At 43.0% G+C, this 23,658-nt stretch overlaps 1 protein-coding gene across 2 annotated transcripts in view; it reads right to left on the bottom strand.

The window, feature by feature from the left end:
* LOC139761130 (uncharacterized transporter YwbF-like) overlaps nucleotides 1-23,658 on the bottom strand; it is a 147,307-nt gene that overhangs the window by 6,813 nt on the left and 116,836 nt on the right. For both annotated transcript variants that reach the window (XM_071685059.1, XM_071685058.1), the window contains 9 exons: nucleotides 18,249-18,287; nucleotides 14,999-15,491; nucleotides 10,814-10,996; nucleotides 8,839-9,004; nucleotides 8,221-8,383; nucleotides 7,899-8,072; nucleotides 6,949-7,159; nucleotides 5,146-5,309; nucleotides 2,763-3,036 (listed from right to left, as the gene is read on the bottom strand). In XM_071685059.1, the coding sequence (XP_071541160.1) occupies nucleotides 2,763-3,036; nucleotides 5,146-5,309; nucleotides 6,949-7,159; nucleotides 7,899-8,072; nucleotides 8,221-8,383; nucleotides 8,839-9,004; nucleotides 10,814-10,996; nucleotides 14,999-15,062 (1,399 nt within the window). In that variant the 5' untranslated portion in view covers nucleotides 15,063-15,491; nucleotides 18,249-18,287. The remainder of the gene's footprint in view (nucleotides 1-2,762; nucleotides 3,037-5,145; nucleotides 5,310-6,948; nucleotides 7,160-7,898; nucleotides 8,073-8,220; nucleotides 8,384-8,838; nucleotides 9,005-10,813; nucleotides 10,997-14,998; nucleotides 15,492-18,248; nucleotides 18,288-23,658) is intronic.

The following is a 23,658-nucleotide window of genomic DNA, read 5'->3' as shown; positions in this document are numbered from 1 at the left end:
CTGTCTCCTCCAGTAACCTTAACAGGACTGTGGAGGGGATGGAAGATGTCTGCACTCCATAAAATTAAGCACTGATGGAGACTAACAATCCCAAGAGATTCTTGCAGCTTCTGTGGTAATTAGAGTTTAGGGAATTCCCTGATGGCTTCAACCTTCTCCAATGGGTACATGCAAGCAACTGAGATCTGGTGTTTGAGGAAGGTGGTGGCAAGGATGCCATAGACACAGCTGTCTGGGTCCTTTTTGGTGGGCGTAGTCCTGAAGTCATGTAAGGAGTTAGCAAAGATGCTGTAGGCATTCCTTGGGTGAGCAGCTAGCTACCAGGATGCTATCAGTGTAGGTAAAACAGGACAGGAGATGTCGGAGAGCTTGGCTGATGAACCACCAGAACATCACAGTTAAAGTTTGTGGTCCAAAAAGGCATGTAAACAAACTCCAAACAGGCTGAAAGGGGTAGTGAGAGCAGTCTTGGGAATATTGGCAGGCTCCACTGGAGTGTGCTTTGTTGCACGGACCAGATCTATCGTCAAGAAAATTGCAGATATGTGGAGGTTGTGGGCAAAGTCCTGAAGGTGTGGAATGGGGTATTGATCTTGCTGGGTGATGTTGTTAAGGGCATAGTAACTGCCTTAAGGGCACTACTCATTGGGGAATGACTGAGAGGACCAAGTGGACAGATGACATCAAGCAGCTGTTAGAAGGACATATTATATGGATCTTCAACGTCTTCTTGAACTTGTTCTTGGCAGCTTTCATCTATTCCTGTGGCAGTTGGCAATGTTTAGGAAAAGTAGGAGGTCCTAAAGTGTTTATATATGTGGTGATTGTGAGAGTGCTTGATGATACAGGCATCAAAGGCATGGTGGGGTGATGTCAGAGAACTCCTTGAGCAGGATGTCAAGTGCTGGTAAGGCTGATGAGGTTGTGACTGCAGTAAGGGTGGGTCAGAGATGGACACTTGCAAGATCCACAGTAAGTTTATGGTACTGAAGCAAATTGATTTTCAGGCTTGGCTGCTCACATCAATAAAGAGGAAAATTCCAATGTAGTTATTACTCGAGACCTAAATCAAGTGAAGGTGAGTTGTTTGTTGGCATTGATCTTCAAATCATTAGTTGTACTCTTATTAATAGGTTGTACTCAGACCATCTAGGAAGTGCCTGCTGAAGAGACAGTTGAACATAATGAGGAGAAAGGCATCCGCAGAGTCAGGGAACTAACTACCAACAGCCCTTGCTTGTGGAGTTTCATAACCAGGTGCATGAGGTTTGGCATTTGCAGGCTTTGGCAAAAAATCAACTTGGCAAAAATAATAACTTTATTGTTGTAATAGTGAAGGTTGGCAGCTGGAAGTTCTTGAGAAGGTTCAAGCTCACTGCTGCTGCAACTGAGAGTGGACGTCCATCATAAGATCCTAAATAGCATTTTAAAGCTGCTTCATGAAAATAATGTGGAACTTCTTTGATAGTAATGGAGATTTTCTGGCAAAGAAGAGTAAATAGTGGCACAGATATGGGCTTGAGTCTGATTGATGTGATCAGTTAGGGCAACAAGGGCCATCAGCTGTATAGCAGGGTTTGTAAAAATAAGTGCCATCGGAATGTGTGGAGGTAGTGCTGAGAAAAGAGCATTCATGGAGTAGCAAGAAGGCACAGGCCGACTGTCCACTGCATTAGGTGCTCCATATAGTAGGAGGGATAGGATAGTGTGCAGTTCCCAGTGGTAGGGTCAGAGAAAAGCTGGTTGTAGCATTCAGCAGCTCTGAGGAAGGCATTCCTAACTACACTTGGCATGTTGGTAGATGGTAGACTCTTGATAATGCTTCTAATGTCTTTGAGAGATTCTGTTGTCATCACAGTGAAGGTATAAGCAAACCTAGTAATTTAGTTCAAAGTTTTGAAGGTTTCAGCTTGGAAGATACACAGGTTCAAAAGTATCTGGCTTTACTGATGTTTGTATTATTGCTCTGACCACTCTGTCTGTTGAAGGAGGAGTGGCTGGGTGTAGTGGCACAGTCTAAGGTCACCAATATGACTATCTGAATAGTTCTATTCGGTTACATCACGGGTATCCTTGGTTTCCACCTCCTCCAAAATGGGGACTTAGAAGCAGTTTTAGTCATTCTATTTCAAGCTATATGGGGAGAACAAAGAAATACAATGAAAAACTATAAATTCTCTTTTTATATACATTTGCCATTTCCCATATAGCAAGTTAGCCCACCAGGAATAGATACAGAATGGCCACACTTGCTAACATCCACTTTCAACTTGCAACAAAACTGGATCACCTTATCCATGACCAAGGCCCACAGAGACCTTTCTGTGGTTTTGCCTGACTGCTTCATATGCCCTGGTTTAGCCCACTGACAGAACATAACTCCCTGTGTAATACATATTTTTTATATTTGAAGTAAAGAATGTATCACAGTGATATGTGGAAAGTTGCTTGAAGCTGGACCATCATGTGGAATATGGCTTGGCTACTGTAACATAGACAAGTGGTGATATTTGAATGGAATCAGACAATGTGAAGATTTCCTTACATACCAACTGGCGAGTGTTCTGACAGACATCTACAAACTTTCTGAACTTTGGTTGGTTTGCCTTGTCCTTTGTCTGCAACTGTTGCCTCAAGCTTGTTGAAGCAGTCACATAAAGATAGCCATGGCTAATTACTGTGTAAAAGAAATGGAGATAATGCCAGGTAAAATAGTTACCAGTACACAGAAGGGGTTATGTGAAAGATGCTCTTTAACTTACCAGCAAATCTTACACAGTATCCAAGGAAGGCAAGCATGATGAGGTAGTGGTGGCCACAGTACTGCACGACAGCAGCACTCTTGTATAAGAAGGGCAGTGATGGGACGATACCAAAGGTAACTGTGAGACCCATAAGTAACTTGGATGCCTCAAGGTCCTCCAAATATACGTACACAAATGTCTTGAGGTAACCCCAGAATGTTCCAAGCAAGGTCATCAGTAACAGTAGAATGCTGAGTTCTGATGTTTGGATGAGCTGAAGAATATTTTTCATCTGAAACATATATAATGATCAATGAATTATTAGCTCTGATATACAGTAATTCATAATATATGATAGAGGTGCTTTTGTAAATAAATTTCACTTGATTAATTTACGAATGATCGGTTGGCCAGTATTCAAAACTCTGCTTTGCATTAAAAATGTCTGTGGAGCCTGACTGAATAAATGGCTGTGGTTTGGGTGCACTACAAATGATAGCTAGAGAATAGATGTTATTGAACGAGACCTTTTCTTCGTCTATTCTGAGTGATACCTTGCTGATGTGGGAATTAGACTCCCGTGGTGTAGCGGTTATAGTTCCTGAACAGGTTTGAATCCTGGTTGCAGCAGTTGGTCCACAGTCAACCAAGCTGTTCATCCACCCCTTAGGGTTGGTTGATGAAATGGGTATCTGTCATGTGTAATGCACCAAAACCACAGCTCCCATTCCACATCTAGGCCCCACAGACCTTTCCATGGTTTACCCCAGACGTTTCACATGCCCTGAGTCAGTCCATTTACAGCACATCAACCCTGGTATACCACATTGTGGCAATTCACTCTATTCCTTGCATGCCTCTCACCCTGCTGTATGTTCAGGCCCCAATCACTCAAAATCTTTTTCACTCCATCCTTCCATCTCCAATATGGTCTCCTGCTTCTCCTTGTTCCCTCCACCTCTGATACATATATCCTCTTTATCAACCTTTCCTCACTCATTCTCTCCCTCCACCTCTGATACATATATCCTCTTTGTCAACCTTTCCTCACTCATTCTCTCTTTTGCTCTCTCAACCACACTCTTTATATTTCCACACATCTCTCTTACCCTTTCACTACCTACTTAATCAAACCACCTCACTCCACATATTGTCCTCAAACATTTCATTTCCAACACATCCATTCTCCTCCGTACACCTCTGTCTATGGCTCATGCCTCGCAGTCATATAATATTGTAGGGACCACTATTCCTTCAAACATACCTATTTTTGCTCTCTGAGATAACATTCTCGCTTCTATACATTCATCATTGCTCCTAAAACCTTTGCCCCCTTCTCTACCCTGTGACTCATTTCCACTTCCATGGTTCCATTCACTGCTAAGTCCACTCCCAGATATCCAAAATACTTCACTTTCTCTAATTTTTCTCCATTCAAACTCACATCCCAGTTTACTTGTCCCTCAACCATAGTGAACCTAATAGCCTTGCTTTTATTCACATTTACTCTCAACTTTCTCCTTTCACACACTTTTCCAAACTCAGTCACCAACTTCTGCAGTTTCTCACTGGAATCAGCCACCAGAGCTGTATCATCAGTGAACAAAACTGACTCACTTCCCAGGCCTCTCATCCCCAACAGACTGCATGCACCCCTCTCTCCAAAACTCTTGCATTCACCTCCGTAACCACCCCGTCCATGCTTGCCATTTCCCCTGTGAGCGAGGTAGCCTTAAGAACAGATGACTGACCCTTAAACAGAAAAATCCTCACTTGGCTCCTTGCTCTGTTTCTTCTTTTGCAAAGCAATCAGGAAGAGAGGATTTCTAGCCACTTGCTCCTGCCCCTCTTAGTCACCTTGTATGACATGCTAGGAGTAAGTAGGCAGTATTTTTTTTCTCCCCTATACCCAAGGATAATATGTATATATTTTTTTATAAATGTTCACTATTTCCCATTTTAGCAAGGTAGTGCTGGGTAAAGATGAAAAGATAACCTCATTCACTCACATCTACTCTATTTTGCCTTTCTTGAAATATCTCAGCTTAAATATCTTTATCTTAACTCTCATTTATGTGGCCAAGATCAAGTGCATACATGAACATTTGTGAGAATTTGTTTAGAAGAAATAGGGTCCTTAACTTTCACAACACTAACTGACACAATGATAGGGGTGCCAAATTCCTTAGCTAGTCTTGCTATATATACTGTAAATTGCACTGCAAAATTTACAGAACAATGCTTTCGCCCAAATCTGGTGTATATGACTTCTTCCTGTTTTTGCTATTCAATATGACATGTAAATAAAAGTAATGGAGTCAGTTAAATTAGAAGCCAGGATGTACTTTTGACCTTTGGCTCAAAAAGCCAGGTTACAATTAGAGAAAATGTAAAATCTTACCAAACTCTGCCTCTGAACTTGCACTTCAATGGGAAGTGCAAGAGTGACAGCTGCAGTTACCAGCATTAACCCATCAAACACATAGAAGACAGGAGCATAACTGTAGCTGCCAAAAGTTCCAAACTGTGTGTCGACAAGATACCCACACAGTGGTGAAAATATGCCTGAAATATTTCAAAGAGATATTTCATCTTTTTTTACAAGACATTACACATTAATATCACAATATATAAATGTAGGAGGGTTTCATCTTATCATAGGGTTACATTCCTGAACAACCTGTCGCAAGTCAATTCGGTTGTGAGTTGAGCCACTGAAAATAATGTTATACGGGAGCTACATTCCTGAACAAACATTTTCACAATGTAATCTTTATGAATTGATTATACTGTACCTGAAACAACTTACCATCCATATCAATTACAGTGTACCACACTCTGTATTGATATGATTTAGATGATATTTAAAGAAAACATACTAAAAATATTACTGTGCTGAAACAAAATGACAAGGGCCTTTGGTGTTGGGTGGTCTGAAGGCCACCAGGAAGGAGAGGGATGGGCACTAGGGTTATCTTCATCAACCCCTAAATTATCTGATTCAGGATCATATCACAGGTACTGATAGACTTGCATTTAAGGTAACAGAGTGAGGAAGACCCATGAACTTGGCTATAACCATGAATTTCTGACAAGTATCAAACCTCCTAAGCACCTCTAATTTAACTTAAGAGTGATAGCCTTACATCCTGTACTTGAGTATATTTGATATTCCTTTCAAACATTCTGATATACCTATGCAGTATTAACAGTGGTTGTGATACATAATGGAGTAGTAATGAACTCAAACATATTTTCTAGTTGTGGATTGAATGATATATTGCTGACGTAATCAAAATATGCATAAGTACATAAATACCTCATATTATAATGTACTTCATCATTGAAAGAAAATATTGTTTTCGACAAAAATACAGATAAAAGTTTTTTGTTTTTCCAATCAGTCACAAGTATGATGTTGTTACATCATACCCAGTTTCCGATGTGTCATACGTCAAAATGATGCAAGTTGAAACATTATATTATGAACTTTGCAAGTAATGAACAGTGAAAGCCCCCTGTAACTGCTTATCAGCTATGTCATGTTTATCAATGCTCAGAGACTTAAAAGAACAGACCCACAGGTTGCACTCTACCAGAGTCTGTTTACCTCACTTAGTTTTCTTGTTGTATTAAGATTTTGCTAACAAATAACTCCAAACTAATTTTCTCATCATGTTTAAGCCACAAAAAGCTCCATCATATCAGCAGTTTGCATCCACCCTTCCATACTGCTAAATCAATGTCTTTCATTACTTATTCCATCAACTATCCTAATTTTAAACTCCGTAATAAAAACTTCATTAACAGTACATGGCATACTTAAAATACATCTGTAAGATTTCCAAATAATTTTTGTGTGAAAATACTAATTTTTGCATTTTGATAACACAGAACTGAAGGCCTGATGTTCTGTTCCCTCATGGCAGCTGAATCCTTTGACAGATAGCTGAACTACCCCAGTTAAGTATTCTTTACTTTAATCTACTATCTCAAATGGGCCAGACATTAGTTAATAGCAAATTAATACCTTTTCTTTTGCAAAATAACAGGAAAAAATCATAGAAGAAGCTTGAAAATTTGCAGAGGAGGTTAATCTACTCTCTCACAATTTGACTTGGCAGTCATGTACAGATATGAATATTCCTCACAAATTATTCACTTTTGTTTCTCTTGTTATATTCAGTAAGACTGCATTACTTACCTACAGCCAGCAAACCGAACATTTTTTCCCTGCCATAATCTCCTTTGTGTTGGTGGACCATGGTGAGAGCCACGGCTTCCAACAGTGAGACCAGGATGGCAGACAGCATTTCTGCCATTGCTCTAACACCAAAGTACACCCAGAGAGTTAGATTAGGATTCCCTCTGACTGAAGAGCAAAGAGGTCTCTGGAGAAAACGAGTCCCATTCACCTGGATAAAAGAAAAGTGGGAGTTTGCTCAGTATAAATCAATCATAAATTGAGTAACTAAAAGTGCCAGCACAAGTTCATTAATGAGTTAAAAGGCTCAGACATTGAAATTTAGAGATCACATTACTCAGGTTATATTTAGCTTGTTCTGTCAACTTTTACCACATCATTAAGAATAGATAAGAACACATTCAGTTATGTTCAACTTCACTACTACATGGTTTAACTTGTGCTCACAGTAGGTAAAGACATATGACAGACCAAGGACTCACTTTTCATTATAAACATGGCTACTGTATTGTCTGTTTATTTGCAGCTTTCAGCTAGCATAACAAATTGAGGAGGTTTACCAAACTCAGAACAAAGGTTTACTGTCTCATTGAATCCAACAATACACTAATGACATTCATGCCCTAAACACTGTACACATGATAGTCTTCAAATTAAGGATAAGTGAAATCTAGTGTGACCTTTTAACATTAAGACATATTAGAATTATAAAATACACACTACAGTTTCAGTTTTACCCTTTCTTCAGAGTTTCTTATTTTGAAAATATCCAAGGGCTTTAACACGTAAAAGAAAAAAATAGCAAACCAGATTTTAAAATAATACAGATCAACTCTTGGTTTACATCACACCAGATTTCACTTCACATACTTCATAGTAGTTTTATTACAACTTTTACCATAAATTTTGCTTAATGAAAAAAGCCATTAAAAGGAAGATTCTTTTCTTACCAACTCAGTGGCATTACAGACAACCTCACAGTTTGTAGGGGCAGCAGGACAAGTGAGGGCAGTGTACTGGCTGTCATTTGTGCTGAAGTCTTGTTGAGGATAATGACACATTACATCATCACCCTCCCCTTTGCGATGTATAGGTCCTAGTGTTCTGTTAAATTCTAATGTAATCTGAAAAGTAGAAGTGGATACTTTCAGGAGGGTAATTTTACACAGGCAGTTGAGTACTTTCTCATGCTTACATTGCTTCTCTAGGATCTAAAACCATCCTCTCCTTTTCCTCAAAAATAAAACTATTGCCCTTGAATTTACCACTAACCTGATCATTTCTGAATATTCTGTATTCCAGATTACCCATTACTGTGTGCAGACACATTACAGGAGGCATGTCTGTGGTCATATAACTTTCTTCCTCGATGATTCCTTCATCAATGGGGTCTTTTGTACTGGGCTCTCTGCACACATGGCGACATTCCTTCACCCTAAATGTCACACATGATCAAAAATCACTTTGCTGATATGACAAAGCAGTTCTGGTAAAACAGCACAAAACAAAATAAAAACTTTTTGAACAAGACTAGTAGTCTCAATTTTCAGATTTCTACTTCATATTTCAGGCTACTGTTCATCACTTTAGATTTTTTGTTTTAGTAACGTTTTCCAGTCAGTATCCTCAAACATTATAACTGATATCTCTACATCTCCTTACCTCCAAAATCAAAACGAAAAACTGAGTTGAAAGACTCACAAGCAAGACCATTGAACTATCTTTAGTAGAGCAAATAACAAAACAGAAAAAATCACTTTACAAGGGGCAAGAAAATTAATTCTAATTAACCATGAAAACACTACATAAAAAAACACAGTTTACAATTCTATAGAAAAAAAAAGATTAAATAACAACTTTGCACTTATCAAAAGTCTACATTGAACTTACATGAAAGATGAAGAATGGAAGTCGACCGGTTGAGGGCAAGGATTCCCACAAGGGTCAACCACTAGCGCAGCTCCTGTGGAGTCGCACCGTAAGGTGAGTGGAGGCTCCACACTGGGCGACACCTCACATGATGGCACAAATAACAGTGCCGTGTGTAGAAAGGCAGCTGTAAACATTAACACTTTGTCAGTATGCATTACTTCACCTGACCATACTTTCATAATCTGTTTTCAGAGTAATTACCTATTTCTACTATATGAGAAGAAAGTTTTACATCGTTAACACTATTTTAACTGTGCGGGAAGGGAATTTCACACTTGTTGAGCCCCATTTCATGAACATTCTCTGCTATTATACATCTTACATTTATTATGTATGCTGTCTGCATTGACAGTGTCCTCAGTCATTCCATTCCAGTCATCCACCACTTTCAATGTATGAAAATTTATGTATACAAGATATACCAAACTTTTTCTATACAGTGCCTGTTGCTTATCATGGTTTGCTTATCATGGTTACTACCACTGTACACCTGTTATGTATACTTTACATTGTAATCAAACTAATTTTTTGTGATTTATATCAAAACTACATTTGTATGTGCTTTTAAATACATATTATATTCTTTTAATCTGTTCACTTTACCATAAAAGCTGATCCCCAACATTATACATACATGTTTGGCCTCAGTCTATTGAAATTATTTCTGTGGGTAACCATGATTATTGGTATAAGTGATGTTACCGGATTCCGCCTACATGAGGTTACTCTGCGAGTGAAAAGTTACCTTTGGTAAGGCTGTATCATTAAGAGTAGTTTCGTCAAAGAACTTCTCTTCCCAAAGGAGACCACAGTTTCTTGGTGCTTCAGGAACCTTTAGAAAGAGGCCCTAGGTAACAAAAAACTCTTTCTTAGAAAGAGGTCCTGGGTTATGAATTAATGAACTCTAACCTAATAATAACAAATTCAGTGATGGCCTTAACCTCTTGGAGACTAGACTGTGAAATATCTGCATCTTTTAACAAAGCTAGGCAAGTAATCTAATTGTAAGGCTACTACTGTAGCTGCTGCAGTGTTACTGTTATAATGTTAAGAGTACTGGAGAAAAGAAATTGATACCGAAAACTGTAGCAACTTTAACTGCAAATAAAGTCATCAATATTAATGTTAACACGGTTCTTATAATCAGGGTATTGGTGGACTCTGATGTGATAACTGCAACTGATGAATCTTTGATATGTATGGATTAATGTATTAAGGATAATAGACTAGAAGTACTTGGCTTTGCTGTCACTATGACAAAATCAAACCATATTACTTCACAGTTAGGTTAGGTTGAAGTCTTGGGTAACCATAGCATTTATTTTGCTGGTATATTCTTGTCACAGTGCCGTTCAGGGCATGGTGGCCAGGTAAAGAGAGAGTAGTGTTATAACCAAGGAAGGAAGGAGTGGTAGTGATGAGGAGGTGTGGTGGCAAGGGTGGAAGGGTGTGGCAGAGGTGAGGAAGAGTGTGGAAGTCAGTGAGATAAAGCAGTGGTGGTGGTGGTGAGGCAGGGTGTGGCAGCCAGGGTGGGAGACCCTAGTGGTGTTAAGGATGGGTGTATGTATATGTTGGCACTTTTGTATATATATGTGTATATGAGTGGATGGGCCATTCTTCATCTGTTTTTTTGGCACTACCTCACTTGACATGGGAAACAGTGATTAAGCATAATAATGATAATATATATATATATATATATATATATATATATATATATATATATATATATATATATATATAATATATATAATATATATATATATGAACCCTAAGGAATTTATATACATTGCTACTCGCTATATCTAAGCATTCCAATATTTTCTTGAACCTCGAGAGACCTCTTTGATAGCCATTGATACAGAGCGCTGTCTCTCTCTCTCTCTCTCTCTCTCTCTCTCTCTCTCTCTCTCTCTCTCTCTCTCGGACTGACCAAGCAGCATGCAGACGATGGTGATGGGGCGGTAGTGACCCAATTTGTCCGCCAGCATCCCCACCAGGGGTGGCCCGATGAGGGACGTGATGGGGAGAACCGAGTTGATCCAAGTAATCTCGTGTATGGTGAGGCCGATGTACCGCATGTGGATGGTCAGGAAGGCCATCAAACATCCTAAAGCTAGCCAGAGGAAAGAATACGTCCCGTTAGCAGACAAGAAAATATTGTTATATGTTATATGATTATATATATATATATATATATATATATATATATATATATATATATATATATATACACACACACGCACACTCAACGTATATATATCATGCACAATTCAATTGAATTTGGCTCTACACTGATTGGAGAAAGGAGATAAGTTTATTATATACATAAGGATGAGTCAGCAGACTACGTGGTAAGTACCCCCTCTTGCGATTTCAATTAAAATATAGGCAGTAAAAGAATGTAATAAGTTAGGTGTCTTAGTTTATAAGCGAAAATATTAGTTTTTTGTTTGATGCATACACACATCCGCTTTGAAATTCCCGCGTTAAGTTCCCGGATGTACCCCTAGCGGCCAATGTGGCAACTAGACAATCTTGAGAAGAGACGCGGGAAGAAGAGCGACCGAGTTTTTTCTTCTTTTCTTCCTATTCTTTCTATAAAAACTGGTAAGTTGTCTATGGGCAAAGTATATATCCAATGTGGAAATGTGTCGTCTCATGGGTTAAGCATAATATAAATAAACTGTCATGTAACTCAGTAAAGATATTGGTGTCATTAGCTTGGTAATTATAGCTTAAGCTAGGATGTAATAACAGTTTATAACTCGATTTTACGATGTTTTACAGCAATGGTGGATTATCCATTAGGCACGCTATATCTTGCCAAGGGATTCGTGCATATTACAAGTGAACTTTTATAATTATAAGCGAATCTCAAGTTTGATACGAAACTTCCACATCTCAATATGGCGTCCAGAAGGCAGTAACCTTCAGAAGTCGAACGGAGGGAGAAATGGAAGATGGCGATTCACTGCCGGGATAAAGGCAAGTCATTTTATGTTCATACTATTTCACTCCTATTAAGCTATCTGGGCAACGGTACTATGTACAATGCGAGAGAATGTCCAGCTAGCTTATTGGGTAGGAAAAGCATTGTCCTTATTAGCTAATCTAACTTGCTAGTTATTAACATATTTATAGATGAAAAAAAAGGAGAAAAGCTGAAGGTCTGACACTCAAGTTTCCGCCAATGGCTGCGGTGTCTTGAAAAACGACTAGCTAGTTGGAATATAGCAACCTACAATTGTCGTCTTTATTATCTTATTATTCACAAAGGTAATATTGTAGAGGAGGGACGACTGTTTTCCAGGATCATGATCATTATTCTCACTTCATGGACCTGTAGTTGCTACTGTAGGGACTTATTACAATATATAAGACCTTCCATGAATCGCTCATATAGTCAACCGAAATGAGAAGTCTGTCGTGGCAGGGTGATGGTGAGGGAAAACGTAGGGTTAAATAATAAAAAAAAGTAATGTAGGTTACTACTGAGTACAAAATCAAGATAATGTATTTATTTTAACGTTTCAGATGTCCTGTGGGTCTTTTATTTCGCTGAATGTCAAAATATTTACTCCTCTTTTAAAAAGCCATAACTCGTTTGGTATGGAAGGTTAGGTAGAAATAGGATCATCGCTACCAATATAGGTATGAGGGCCTGCATGGCACGACAATCTAAATTTATATAGATTTATATGAATTTATATAAATTTATATTTATAGACCTTTTTTTTGCAGACATATGATTCCAACGTTAAGACGCATTGCGTCATTCAGTGGAAAGGAAAATGGGTATATTTATATTGTACGAGCAAGTTTCATTGCTGTATTACAGCCTTGGTCATATTGTCTATCAACACAAACCTTTGAAAAAAAAAATGGTCGTGAATCTTTTATTTGCGATGTTCACATTTTACAAATGTCCTCTCTCGTATCCGGCCCTGTAGTACTTTGTATTATCGCATTACGGTATTGAAAGCGTATTATAAACGGATGATCAGATGTACTGTATTATTAAGCGGATGTTAACGCACATGAAGTCATCATTCTGACCGCATGCAGCATTTTCTTCTCGTAAATAACTCTCGTTTTTTCATTTCGTTTTTCTCCTATCCACACGAACCAACATTTTCCTTCTTTCGGTAAATTAACAAACATTAGAAGACGCAGTTCACAGTACAGGTCTGAACGCAGCCTCTTCTAAACCCTGATACTGGTTGCGATTTGAAACGTGGTATGTATCCACGTTAAATATTTCTGATCACGTTTTCAGTTGCACTTGCAATGCAATACAAATAAAGCCCATCCTATCGTGGGATCAATGCTTCGTTCTTCCAAGCTGGAGGACGTTTATATAACCATATTTCCCATCTAGTGTTGTTTTTCATGAACCAAACTTGGTTCCATCACCGTGATATGGTGAGGGCAGTGTTCATAGACGGGTTAACAAAGAACACAATGCCACGGTCAGCGGCCCACACACCACACGTGTGCACAGCCAACACAAGGCTACAGCAGCTGGTGCTGACCCAGCCACTCCCGCGCCATCTACATTACCTGGGTCTGGCTTACCAGTCCAATGTGACGCTTCGAAACTACAAGTTTTGGGTAGATTTTCCCCATTAATGACCAAAATGAAAAGTCACACTTAACTGACAACAGATTAAAGTCTTATGTTGGGAGGATAACCCTCCACCCACCCCCAACACAAGCTCACATCTCATGTAATTAAGTATCTCATGTTATTAATTACCTATTTGTACTGTAGGGGAGGGAATTGTGCACATGTGAGGCATCATCATTTGAACTTTCCCTAGCTATAATACTTCTTAAACGGTGGTATATAGTAAGCATTCACAATTTCACTTCTTAAACGGTGGTGTACAGTGAGCATTCACAATTTCACGAGTTATTTTAGTCATCCACCACTCGTTATAATAGTATATCCTCAACCTCTTTTTCCATGAAGTGTCTCGCATATCTCCATGCAATGACCGACCTGTGGACGCTCTCTGCATTATATACACACGCCCATGTCAGCAGGATTTATGTAAACATGAATATTAGAGCGTTTTTGTTGACCGGAGCAGCAGAGCGTGAGACAAGAATTAGTAAATGAAACCACGCAGAGAAAAAAAAGCCAGTCTAGTTTTCAGTTTTAACCGAGAGTTGCTCCAGTTGATATATTTATTCAATACTAATATTTTTTTAGAGAATTTTTTTGGTAGACCGCCTTAGGTAATGCACATTTTTTAAAAATACACCGATTAATGTTTATACAAGACAGGTGAATATAGACCGGGAAGTAGGAGAAACTATATATATATATATATATATATATATATATATATATATATATATATATATATATATATATATATAATCAGCCCACACTTGCCTCGGCTCGTGTCCTCGATATGTTGGTATGAGCGATACTGAAATACCAGATGCTGGGGTTAAAGAGGCTGTATCTAACAGTCTACATAGAGGAGCGTTACACTTCTCAGTGATGCAGTGAGCAGACGACGTGACTGTGTCACATGTAATTGGCGAGCCAGATGGTACGTAGGAGCCAAAGAGAACTGTTGAGGATAAAGAGAAGTTCGCTGAGGTATGGCGTTCCTCCTTCATCAGAAAATCGCTATTTTGAGAATTTGTGTTATGTTACCTCACTGGACAGAACATATAACGATTCTCGAGAGTCAAATATGAATTTTTAGATGCTATTATTATATAATTATTATGAAATTATATAAATGTATAGGTTCATTACACATGACGGCTAGCGATCTGTTATGAATGAATGTGGCTTTCTTCGTCTGTTCTCTTGCGATACCTCGCTAACGCGGGAAATGGCGATCAAACATGAGGGTAAAAAAAAAATGTTGGTAATCACTGGAGAAATTTAGAATATATTGTGAAAGTAAATACACAATTTTCTTAAAGGAAAGCAGATCCTATTTTGATTCTTATACGTTTGGAAGACCAAAATATAATGAAATCAGTTTTGGAGGTTTTTGTATATATTTTTCAGTGCTGGATGAGCATGACGTAAATTCTCGCTTTTGACAGAAGACAAAGAAAATAGGAAGTCCCAGTGTGTCATACTCACCTCCGTAGAATGTGAAGAGAAGAACTTTGAGCAGGACAAGGTTTTTATTGACACACGCCATCATGTTTGCTGGAGTGGGGTTGGGTTAATGGCTGACCCTACGTGACTGGGAATGTTTGGTCGCGCTCCTAGATACCGAGATATCTAGCCAGAGAGTATAAAAAATAATGTATGTATATGGACTGAGGAGTGCGTGGTGAACGCCTATCAGGGCGTGGGTATGGGAGCGGCAGAAGGGTGGCGCGTCCAGCAGGTTCGTGTCTTGAGGCGCGGCAGGACGGTAGAAGGCGTGTGGCGAGGGTGGGTGAGGGAGGTAAAGCTTGGCGTGCCCGGGGTCAGGTCATGAGGCCGGGGACACACTCCTCCTGCTGCTCCTCCTCCTCCTCCTCCTGCTGCTGCTGCTACCACTGCTGCTGCTGCTGCTCTAGGTCGGTTGCCGGCTCTCGCCACCACCACCATCTGGTCACTGTCTGCAGCTTCTCGGTTTAAACATCTGGAACGAAGACGTGAAACCTCAGTCGCGACCTAACTTACAACATTTGTATATAAATTACCTTTAACAATAGACATTTTGGCCTCATTATAGGTAGGGTATTATTATTATTATTATTATTATTATTATTTCTTTCATTCTTTCATTCATACTATTCGCCATTTCCCGCGTTAGCAAGGTAGCGTTAAGAACAGAGGACTGGACCTTTGAGGGAATATCCTCACCTGGCCCCCTTCTCTGTTCCTTCTTTTGGAAAATAAAAAAAATATTATTATTATTATTATTATTATTATTATTATTATACAACCACAGGAGAATGTTCTGGGGGGAAGCTGTACTCTTTCTCGTTTATTGACCATTATACAGCCTGGCTAGAGTTGAAATGTCATGTGGGTTGTAACCTCAAGCTGGCGGAGTCCGGTAACGCAGAGAAAATGAAGCAGATGTGGTTATCACGAGCGTATGAGGTTAATAGATGTGTCCCACGAGTGTATGAGGTTAATAGATGTGGTTATCACGAGTGTATGAGGTTAATAGATGTGGTTATCACGAATGTATGAGGTTAATAGATGTGGTTATCACGAGTGTATGAGGTTAATAATTGTGGTTCCCACGAGTTAAGAACTCTCTCCCGTATACAGACTTAGGTAAACAGAAAAATACGAATGCGTACGCATGCACACATGCCAGCGCATACAAATGCACGCTTGCATACATTTACTTGTGAAAGCTCACATATACATGCACACACACACATCTGTACTTGCAAAGTAACACATATGCATACTTTCAGGCAATGTAAATGCGCTTGTACACATACATAAAAATACACATACAGACCACATGTCCGTGACGAAGAAACGCACACAAAACATGCTAAAACGAAGGCTAGCAAATAAAGCATACACACAAAAACACACAGACAGATGCAACTAAAACATCACACACGCCCACACCAAACACGGTCGTACCGTATCCAAAAACAAACACAACACAAACAAACGCACGTACCAATCACAGACATGCAAATACTGAACACACACACACAAATAATTAGGTTGATCTGCATTTTTTTTAAAAGACAGTACAGCAGAAGGCTCCTCCCCCACCCACCACTATAGATAGAGACAGGACAGTACAGCAGAAGGCTCCTCCCCCACCCACCACTATAGATGGAGACATGATAGTACAGCAGAAGGCTCCTCCCCCACCCACCACTATAGATGGAGACAGGACAGTACAGCAGAAGGCTCCTCCCCCACCCACCACTATAGATAGAGACAGGACAGTACAGCAGAAGGCTCCTCCCCCACCCACCACTATAGATGGAGACATGATAGTGCAGCAGAAGGCTCCTCCCCCACCCACCACTATAGATGGAGACATGATAGTACAGCAGAAGGCTCCTCCCCCACCCACCACTATAGATGGAGACAGGACAGTACAGCAGAAGGCTCCTCCCCCACCCACCACTATAGATGGAGACAGGGTAGCGATCCGTCTATACCAGACTAACGTTAGCAGGGTTTATATTTACATATATATGCTGACCATACTGAACCCTACGACCGTTTGTGACCCCGGAGACCAAAGGTCATGGCTCACTGGAGTATTGGACGGCTACACAACCACTGAAATAAGACGAGGTCACTCCATAGACTTACACGTGAAATGTGACGAATACAGCCCCCCCCCCCCCCCCCAGCAATCCTCCATGGTCTTCCTCCACCCCAGGAATCCTCCATGATCTTCCTCCACCCCAGCCATCCTCCATGACCTTCCTCCACCCCAGCCATCCTCCATGACCTTCCTCCACCCCAGCAATCCTCCATGGTCTTCCTCCACCCCAGCAATCCTCCATGATCTTCCTCCACCCCAGCCATCCTCCATGACCTTCCTCCACCCCAGCAATCCTCCATGATCTTCCTCCACCCCAGCAATCCTCCATGATCTTCCTCCACCCAAGCAATCCTCCATGGTCTTCCTCCACCCAAGCAATCCTCCATGGTCTTCCTCCACCCAAGCAATCCTCCATGGTCTTCCTCCACACCCTAATTAACTTCAGGTAGCGCATCTCCAACAGCGACAGTTCTCCAACACCATCAGTGTCAGTTCTCCCACACGGGGTTAGTTCTCCAATGCATCTTCAACAGTCTCAGTTCTCCAACACCTCTCCAACAGAGGCAGTTCTCCAACACACCAACAAGGGACGGAGATTGGCTTGGCTTGCAGGTTTAGCCTTACCTTCCCGCAGGTCACAGCCTTCGTGTTGCAGACCTGAGGTCCTCCAACAACCCCTCCCTCCCTCCCTGCCTCAGCTGTAGTGCTCAGCTGTACCACTGAGGTGCTTTGGCGAGATGATAAAGTGTCGTTATTTATCAAAGTATCTTAATGTTTCCTATCCTCGCCCTGTCCATATTGGTCCATTAGATTGTGTGTGTGTGTGTGTGTGTGTGTGTGTGTGTGTGTGTGTGTGTGTGTGTGTTTATTTATTTATACTTGATCGCCGTTTCCCGCGTTAGGGAGGTAGTGCCAGGAAACAGACGGAGGCTACATCTGCGCTCAACCACTCACCTACACACACACACACACACACACACACACACACAAGGTTTCAGAGACGTAAATACATCATGCAAGAGATAGAAAACATGTTGTCTGGTATGTCGACAAGTAAATTCTTACATTAATTCTCTACATTTGTTGATCTTGCACAACAGGAATTAAAAAAAAAAATTCCAACTCATTTGTACGTACCTTGGAGAGGACACAGGTTGGTGGGCAGGTAAACAAGCCCTGTGAAGGAAAGAAAATAAGTCTTTATTAGAAGGGGGACGGGACAAGCCTAACAGCATGAACATGGTTGAACATCGTTAGCGTCAAGTCATCACAGAGTACCCCGACATGCGCGCGCATATCTGTAGGTACAGCGCGCGCCACAGGTGAGCTAGTACACAACCCCCCCCCCCATCTGGCATCACAGACAGGCGACGAGATACAACATAGCCCCGAGGTCTCTGCCGCAGTGAGAGGCTAACACACTGCCAGGTGGACACCACACGACAACACAGCTAGGGGGACACCACCACAACACAGCTAGGGGGACACCACCACAACACAGCTAGGTGGACACCACACGACAACACAGCTAGGGGGACACCACCACAACACAGCTAGGTGGACACCACACGACAACACAGCTAGGGGGACACCACCACAACACAGCTAGGGGGACACCACCACAACACAGCTAGGTGGACACCACACGACAACACAGCTAGGGGGACACCACACGACAACACAGCTAGGGGGACACCACCACAACACAGCTAGGTGGACACCACACGACAACACAGCTAGGGGGACACCACACCACAACACAGCTAGGGGGACACCACCACAACACAGCTAGGGGGACATCACCACAACACAGCTAGGGGGACATCACCACAACACAGCTAGGGGGACACCACACGACAACACAGCTAGGGGGACACCACCACAACACAGCTAGGTGGACACCACCACAACACAGCTAGGGGGACACCACCACAACACAGCTAGGGGGACACCACCACAACACAGCTAGGGGGACACCACCACAACACAGCTAGGGGGACACCACACGACAACACAGCTAGGGGGACACCACCACAACACAGCTAGGGGGACACCACCACAACACAGCTAGGGGGACACCACACGACAACACAGCTAGGGGGACACCACACGACAACACAGCTAGGGGGACACCACCACAACACAGCTAGGGGGACACCACCACAACACAGCTAGGGGGACACCACACGACAACACAGCTAGGGGGACACCACACGACAACACAGCTAGGGGGACACCACCACAACAAAGTTAGTGGGGCACCACAGCTAGGGATCTTAACATGGCAAACTAATGGACACAGTGCTATAGAATATATATATATATATATATATATATATATATATATATATATATATATATATATATATATATATATATATATATATAAAGCCAGGTCCAACCATCCTTAATTAAGGGACGACTCCTTCAAAGGGTGGCAAGGGGGGGGAGCCCTAATATGGAGCTTTCGAAGTCAGTGCCCCAAGTCCCTGACAATGACTTGGGATCTGCTCTCAACCCCAGTTATTCCCCCCCCCCCCCAGGCCAGGGAGGACCCCCCCCCCTCCATACTCTCTCAGCAAAAATCTTGTTCACCTGTGGTCCTGAAGGTGTGCCACAGGTTCACCCCAGGGGTAACAGGGGAGAGGTTCACCCCAGGGGTAACAGGGGAGAGGTTCACCCAGGGGGTAACAGGGGAGAGGTTCACCCCAGGGGTAACAGGGGAGAGGTTCACCCCAGGGGTAACAGGGGAGAGGTTCACCCCAGGGGTAACAGGGAAGAGGTTCACCCCAGGGGGTAACAGGGGAGAGGTTCACCCCAGGGGTAACAGGGAAGAGGTTCACCCCAGGGGTAACAGGGGAGAGGTTCACCCCAGGGGTAACAGGGGAGAGGTTCACCCCAGGGGTAACAGGGAAGAGGTTCACCCCAGGGGTAACAGGGGAGAGGTTCACCCCAGGGGGTAACAGGGAAGAGGTTCACCCCAGGGGTAACAGGGAAGAGGTTCACCCCAGGGGGTAACAGGAGAGAGGTTCACCCTAGGGGGTAACAGGGAAGAGGTTCACCCCAGGGGTAACAGGGAAAGGTTCACCCCAGGGTAACAGGAAGAGGTTCACCCCAGGGTAACAGGAAGAGGTTCACCCCAGGGGTAACAGGGAGAGGTTCACCCCAGGGTAACAGGAAGAGGTTCACCCCAGGGTAACAGGAAGAGGTTCACCCCAGGGGTAACAGGGAAATATACCCCAGGGTAACAGGGGAGAGGTTCACCCCAGGGTAACAGGGAGAGGTTCACCCCAGGGTAACAGGAAGAGGTTCACCCCAGGGTAACAGGGAGAGGTTCACCCCAGGGTAACAGGAAGAGGTTCACCCCAGGGTAACAGGGAGAGGTTCACCCCAGGGTAACAGGAAGAGGTTCACCCCAGGGTAACAGGAAGAGGTTCACCCCAGGGTAACAGGGAGAGGTTCACCCCAGGGTAATAGGGAGAGGTTCACCCCAGGGTAACAGGAAGAGGTTCACCCCAGGGTAACAGGAAGAGGTTCACCCCAGGGTAACAGGAAGAGGTTCACCCCAGGGTAACAGGGAGAGGTTCACCCCAGGGGTAACAGGGAAGAGGTTCACCCCAGGGGTAACAGGGGAGAGGTTCACCCCAGGGGGTAACAGGGGAGAGGTTCACCCCAGGGGTAACAGGGGAGAGGTTCACCCCAGGGGGTAACAGGGGAGAGGTTCACCCCAGGGGGTAACAGGAGGAGGTTCACCCCAGGGGGTAACAGGGGAGAGGTTCACCCCAGGGGGTAACAGGGGAGAGGTTCACCCTAGGGGGTAACAGGGGAGAGGTTCACCCCAGGGGGTAACAGGGGAGAGGTTCACCCCAGGGGTAACAGGGGAGAGGTTCACCCCAGGGGGTAACAGGGGAGAGGTTCACCCCAGGGGGTAACAGGAGGAGGTTCACCCCAGGGGGTAACAGGGGAGAGGTTCACCCCAGGGGGTAACAGGGGAGAGGTTCACCCCAGGGGTAACAGGGAAGAGGTTCACCCCAGGGGTAACAGGGAAGAGGTTCACCCCAGGGGGTAACAGGGGAGAGGTTCACCCCAGGGGGTAACAGGGAAGAGGTTCACCCCAGGGGTAACAGGGAAAGGTTCACCCCAGGGTAACAGGAAGAGGTTCACCCCAGGGTAACAGGAAGAGGTTCACCCCAGGGTAACAGGAAGAGGTTCACCCCAGGGTAACAGGGGAGAGGTTCACCCCAGGGTAACAGGAAGAGGTTCACCCCAGGAGGAACAGGGAAAGGTTTACCCCAGGGGTAACAGGGGAGAGGTATACCCCAGGGGTGGGAGGGGAGGTAGAGTGAGGGAGGGCAGGAGTCCAGAGAGGGAGGGTGGCTGGGGGGGGTTGTGTGTGGGGGGGGAGGGGAGGGGGGTTGGGCTGCTGCTGCTGCTGCTGGAAGACCTTGGCCCCGCTCCAAGGTGACCACGATGCGCACCAGCACTGCGCCGCACACCCGACCATGGTCAGGGGGGGGGGTGTCGGGTGACGGTGAGGTGACGTGGTGGGGGGGGGGGGAGGGAGGGGAGTGAGAAGTGATGGAGGATAGGATAAGGATGGGGGGGGGGGAATGATGAAAGACGTGAAGTATATATTTACATGGGATACTGATGTGTTTTTCTTTTTTTTTTTTTACCTTTAGAGGTACAGTGGTTTAGGAATTTTGTTTTATATATATATATATATATATATATATATATATATATATATATATATATATATATATATATATATATATATATATATATATTATTTTTCATGCTATTCGCCATCTCCCGCATTGGCGAGTTAGCGTTAAGAACAGAGGACTGAGCCTTTGAGGGAAGTCTTCACTTGGCCCCCTTCTCTGTTCCTCGTTTTGGAAAATCAAAAACGAGAGGGGAGCATTTCCAGCCCCCCGCTCCCTTCCCTTTTAGTCGCCTTCTACGACAGGCGGGGAATATGGTTCGCTATGTGTCAGGGGCTTGTGTAGAGTCTGTGTGTTCGTATACCACGTCAGGACGATTTTAGTAGTGTGCTCTGCAGCGCCAGGAGAGAGTGAAGGATCTCGTGAGGGAACTGTAGGAGAGAGAGCGAGAGAGAGAGAGTTTCATCTTCATGCTTTGATTGAAAGTATGTTCTGCTGGATTAGGTTCAATGTTTTATTTTCGATCAAGGGAATCAACCTACATCGTTTAGGATTTCTCCGGAGCATTTGTTTTTTTCCATTTTGTTTCAGTACCTGGGTAGGGATGTCTCTCTCTCTCTGCATAGCCCTATAGAAGGTCATGTCCCTTGCTGACGTAGTCTGCTCCAACTTAACATGGTGGAGGGGACTGATGTTTGGGAAGGAAATAATCCGGGTCTTTCCCTCTCCTTCAGAATGTTTTTTTTCTTTTCGGTTTTTGGGTTCAGCTGAACACTTTGACTTGCAATGCTTTATTGCCAGCCTCTCTCTACCCCTACAGGCTCCTTCCAATCGTCCTGCCATCGCTCTAACAGACACATTATCCCCCCTCCCCACCTCTCTATCTCTCTCTCTCTCTCTCTCTCTCTCTCTCTCTCTCTCTCTCTCTCTCTCTCTCTCTCTCTCTCTCTCTCTCTCTCTCTCTCTCATATCCCCGTCTCGGGTCTCTGATTGTCCTCGGGCTCCTTCCTCGCTGACACGGTCGTTCTCTAAGAGTAAGGGAGTTCGGTCCGTGGCTTTCCTCCGGAAGGTCTGTCCTGTCCTTATATTTGGTCCACATCACTTCAGAAAGGCAGATCTATCATGTATATATATATATATATATATATATATATATATATATATATATATATATATATATATATATATATATATATTCTTATGAGTCCACGGAGGAAATGAAAACAAGTTCCCAAGTGCACTTTCTTGTAATAATCACTTCATCATGGGAGACACAAGAGAGAAATATAACAGTCACTTGATATACATCGAAGAGACGAAGCTAGGACGCCATTTGGTAAATATATATATATATATATATATATATATATATATATATATATATATATATATATATATATATATATATATATATATATATATATAACATCCCGTTATACTTGCTGGGAAAAGTTATCATTGTAAATAACTTACTCTTTCGCATGCTGATGATCGTGGGAGGACCAGTGAAGGTGAGGCCATTCATGGGGCGAGGGTGGGTTGGTTAGGAAGGCTAGTGGCATAGGGAGTGGCTGTGGTGGTGAGGGGGGGGGGGGGTGTGTAGGGCGATGACGAAAAGGCCCGACACCCCCCACACCCCCCCCTCCCTGTGGTGGTTGAGTGGATGAGATGACATGCGTAGGGCGAGGTTGGGGTGGAAGAGACGGTGGTTGGAAGTGGTGAGGCAAACACGATCCCCTGAATAAAACATGTCCCTCTCTGCTGGTGGCACTGCCCCCCCTCACCCCCAAGCTAAACCAATAAGAACCAATAGACCACCATTGCAAGCCCTTGGCAACATCCTGGTTCTGGTTTTAACTTCATTGCCTCTCTGGCCCAGA

The sequence above is a fragment of the Panulirus ornatus genome, chromosome 39, assembly GCF_036320965.1.
Source record: "Panulirus ornatus isolate Po-2019 chromosome 39, ASM3632096v1, whole genome shotgun sequence".
In the NCBI taxonomy this organism is placed as follows: Eukaryota; Metazoa; Arthropoda; class Malacostraca; order Decapoda; family Palinuridae; genus Panulirus; species Panulirus ornatus.
Note: the sequence above shows the minus strand (reverse complement) of the source record. Positions and strands in the feature narration are given on the sequence as shown.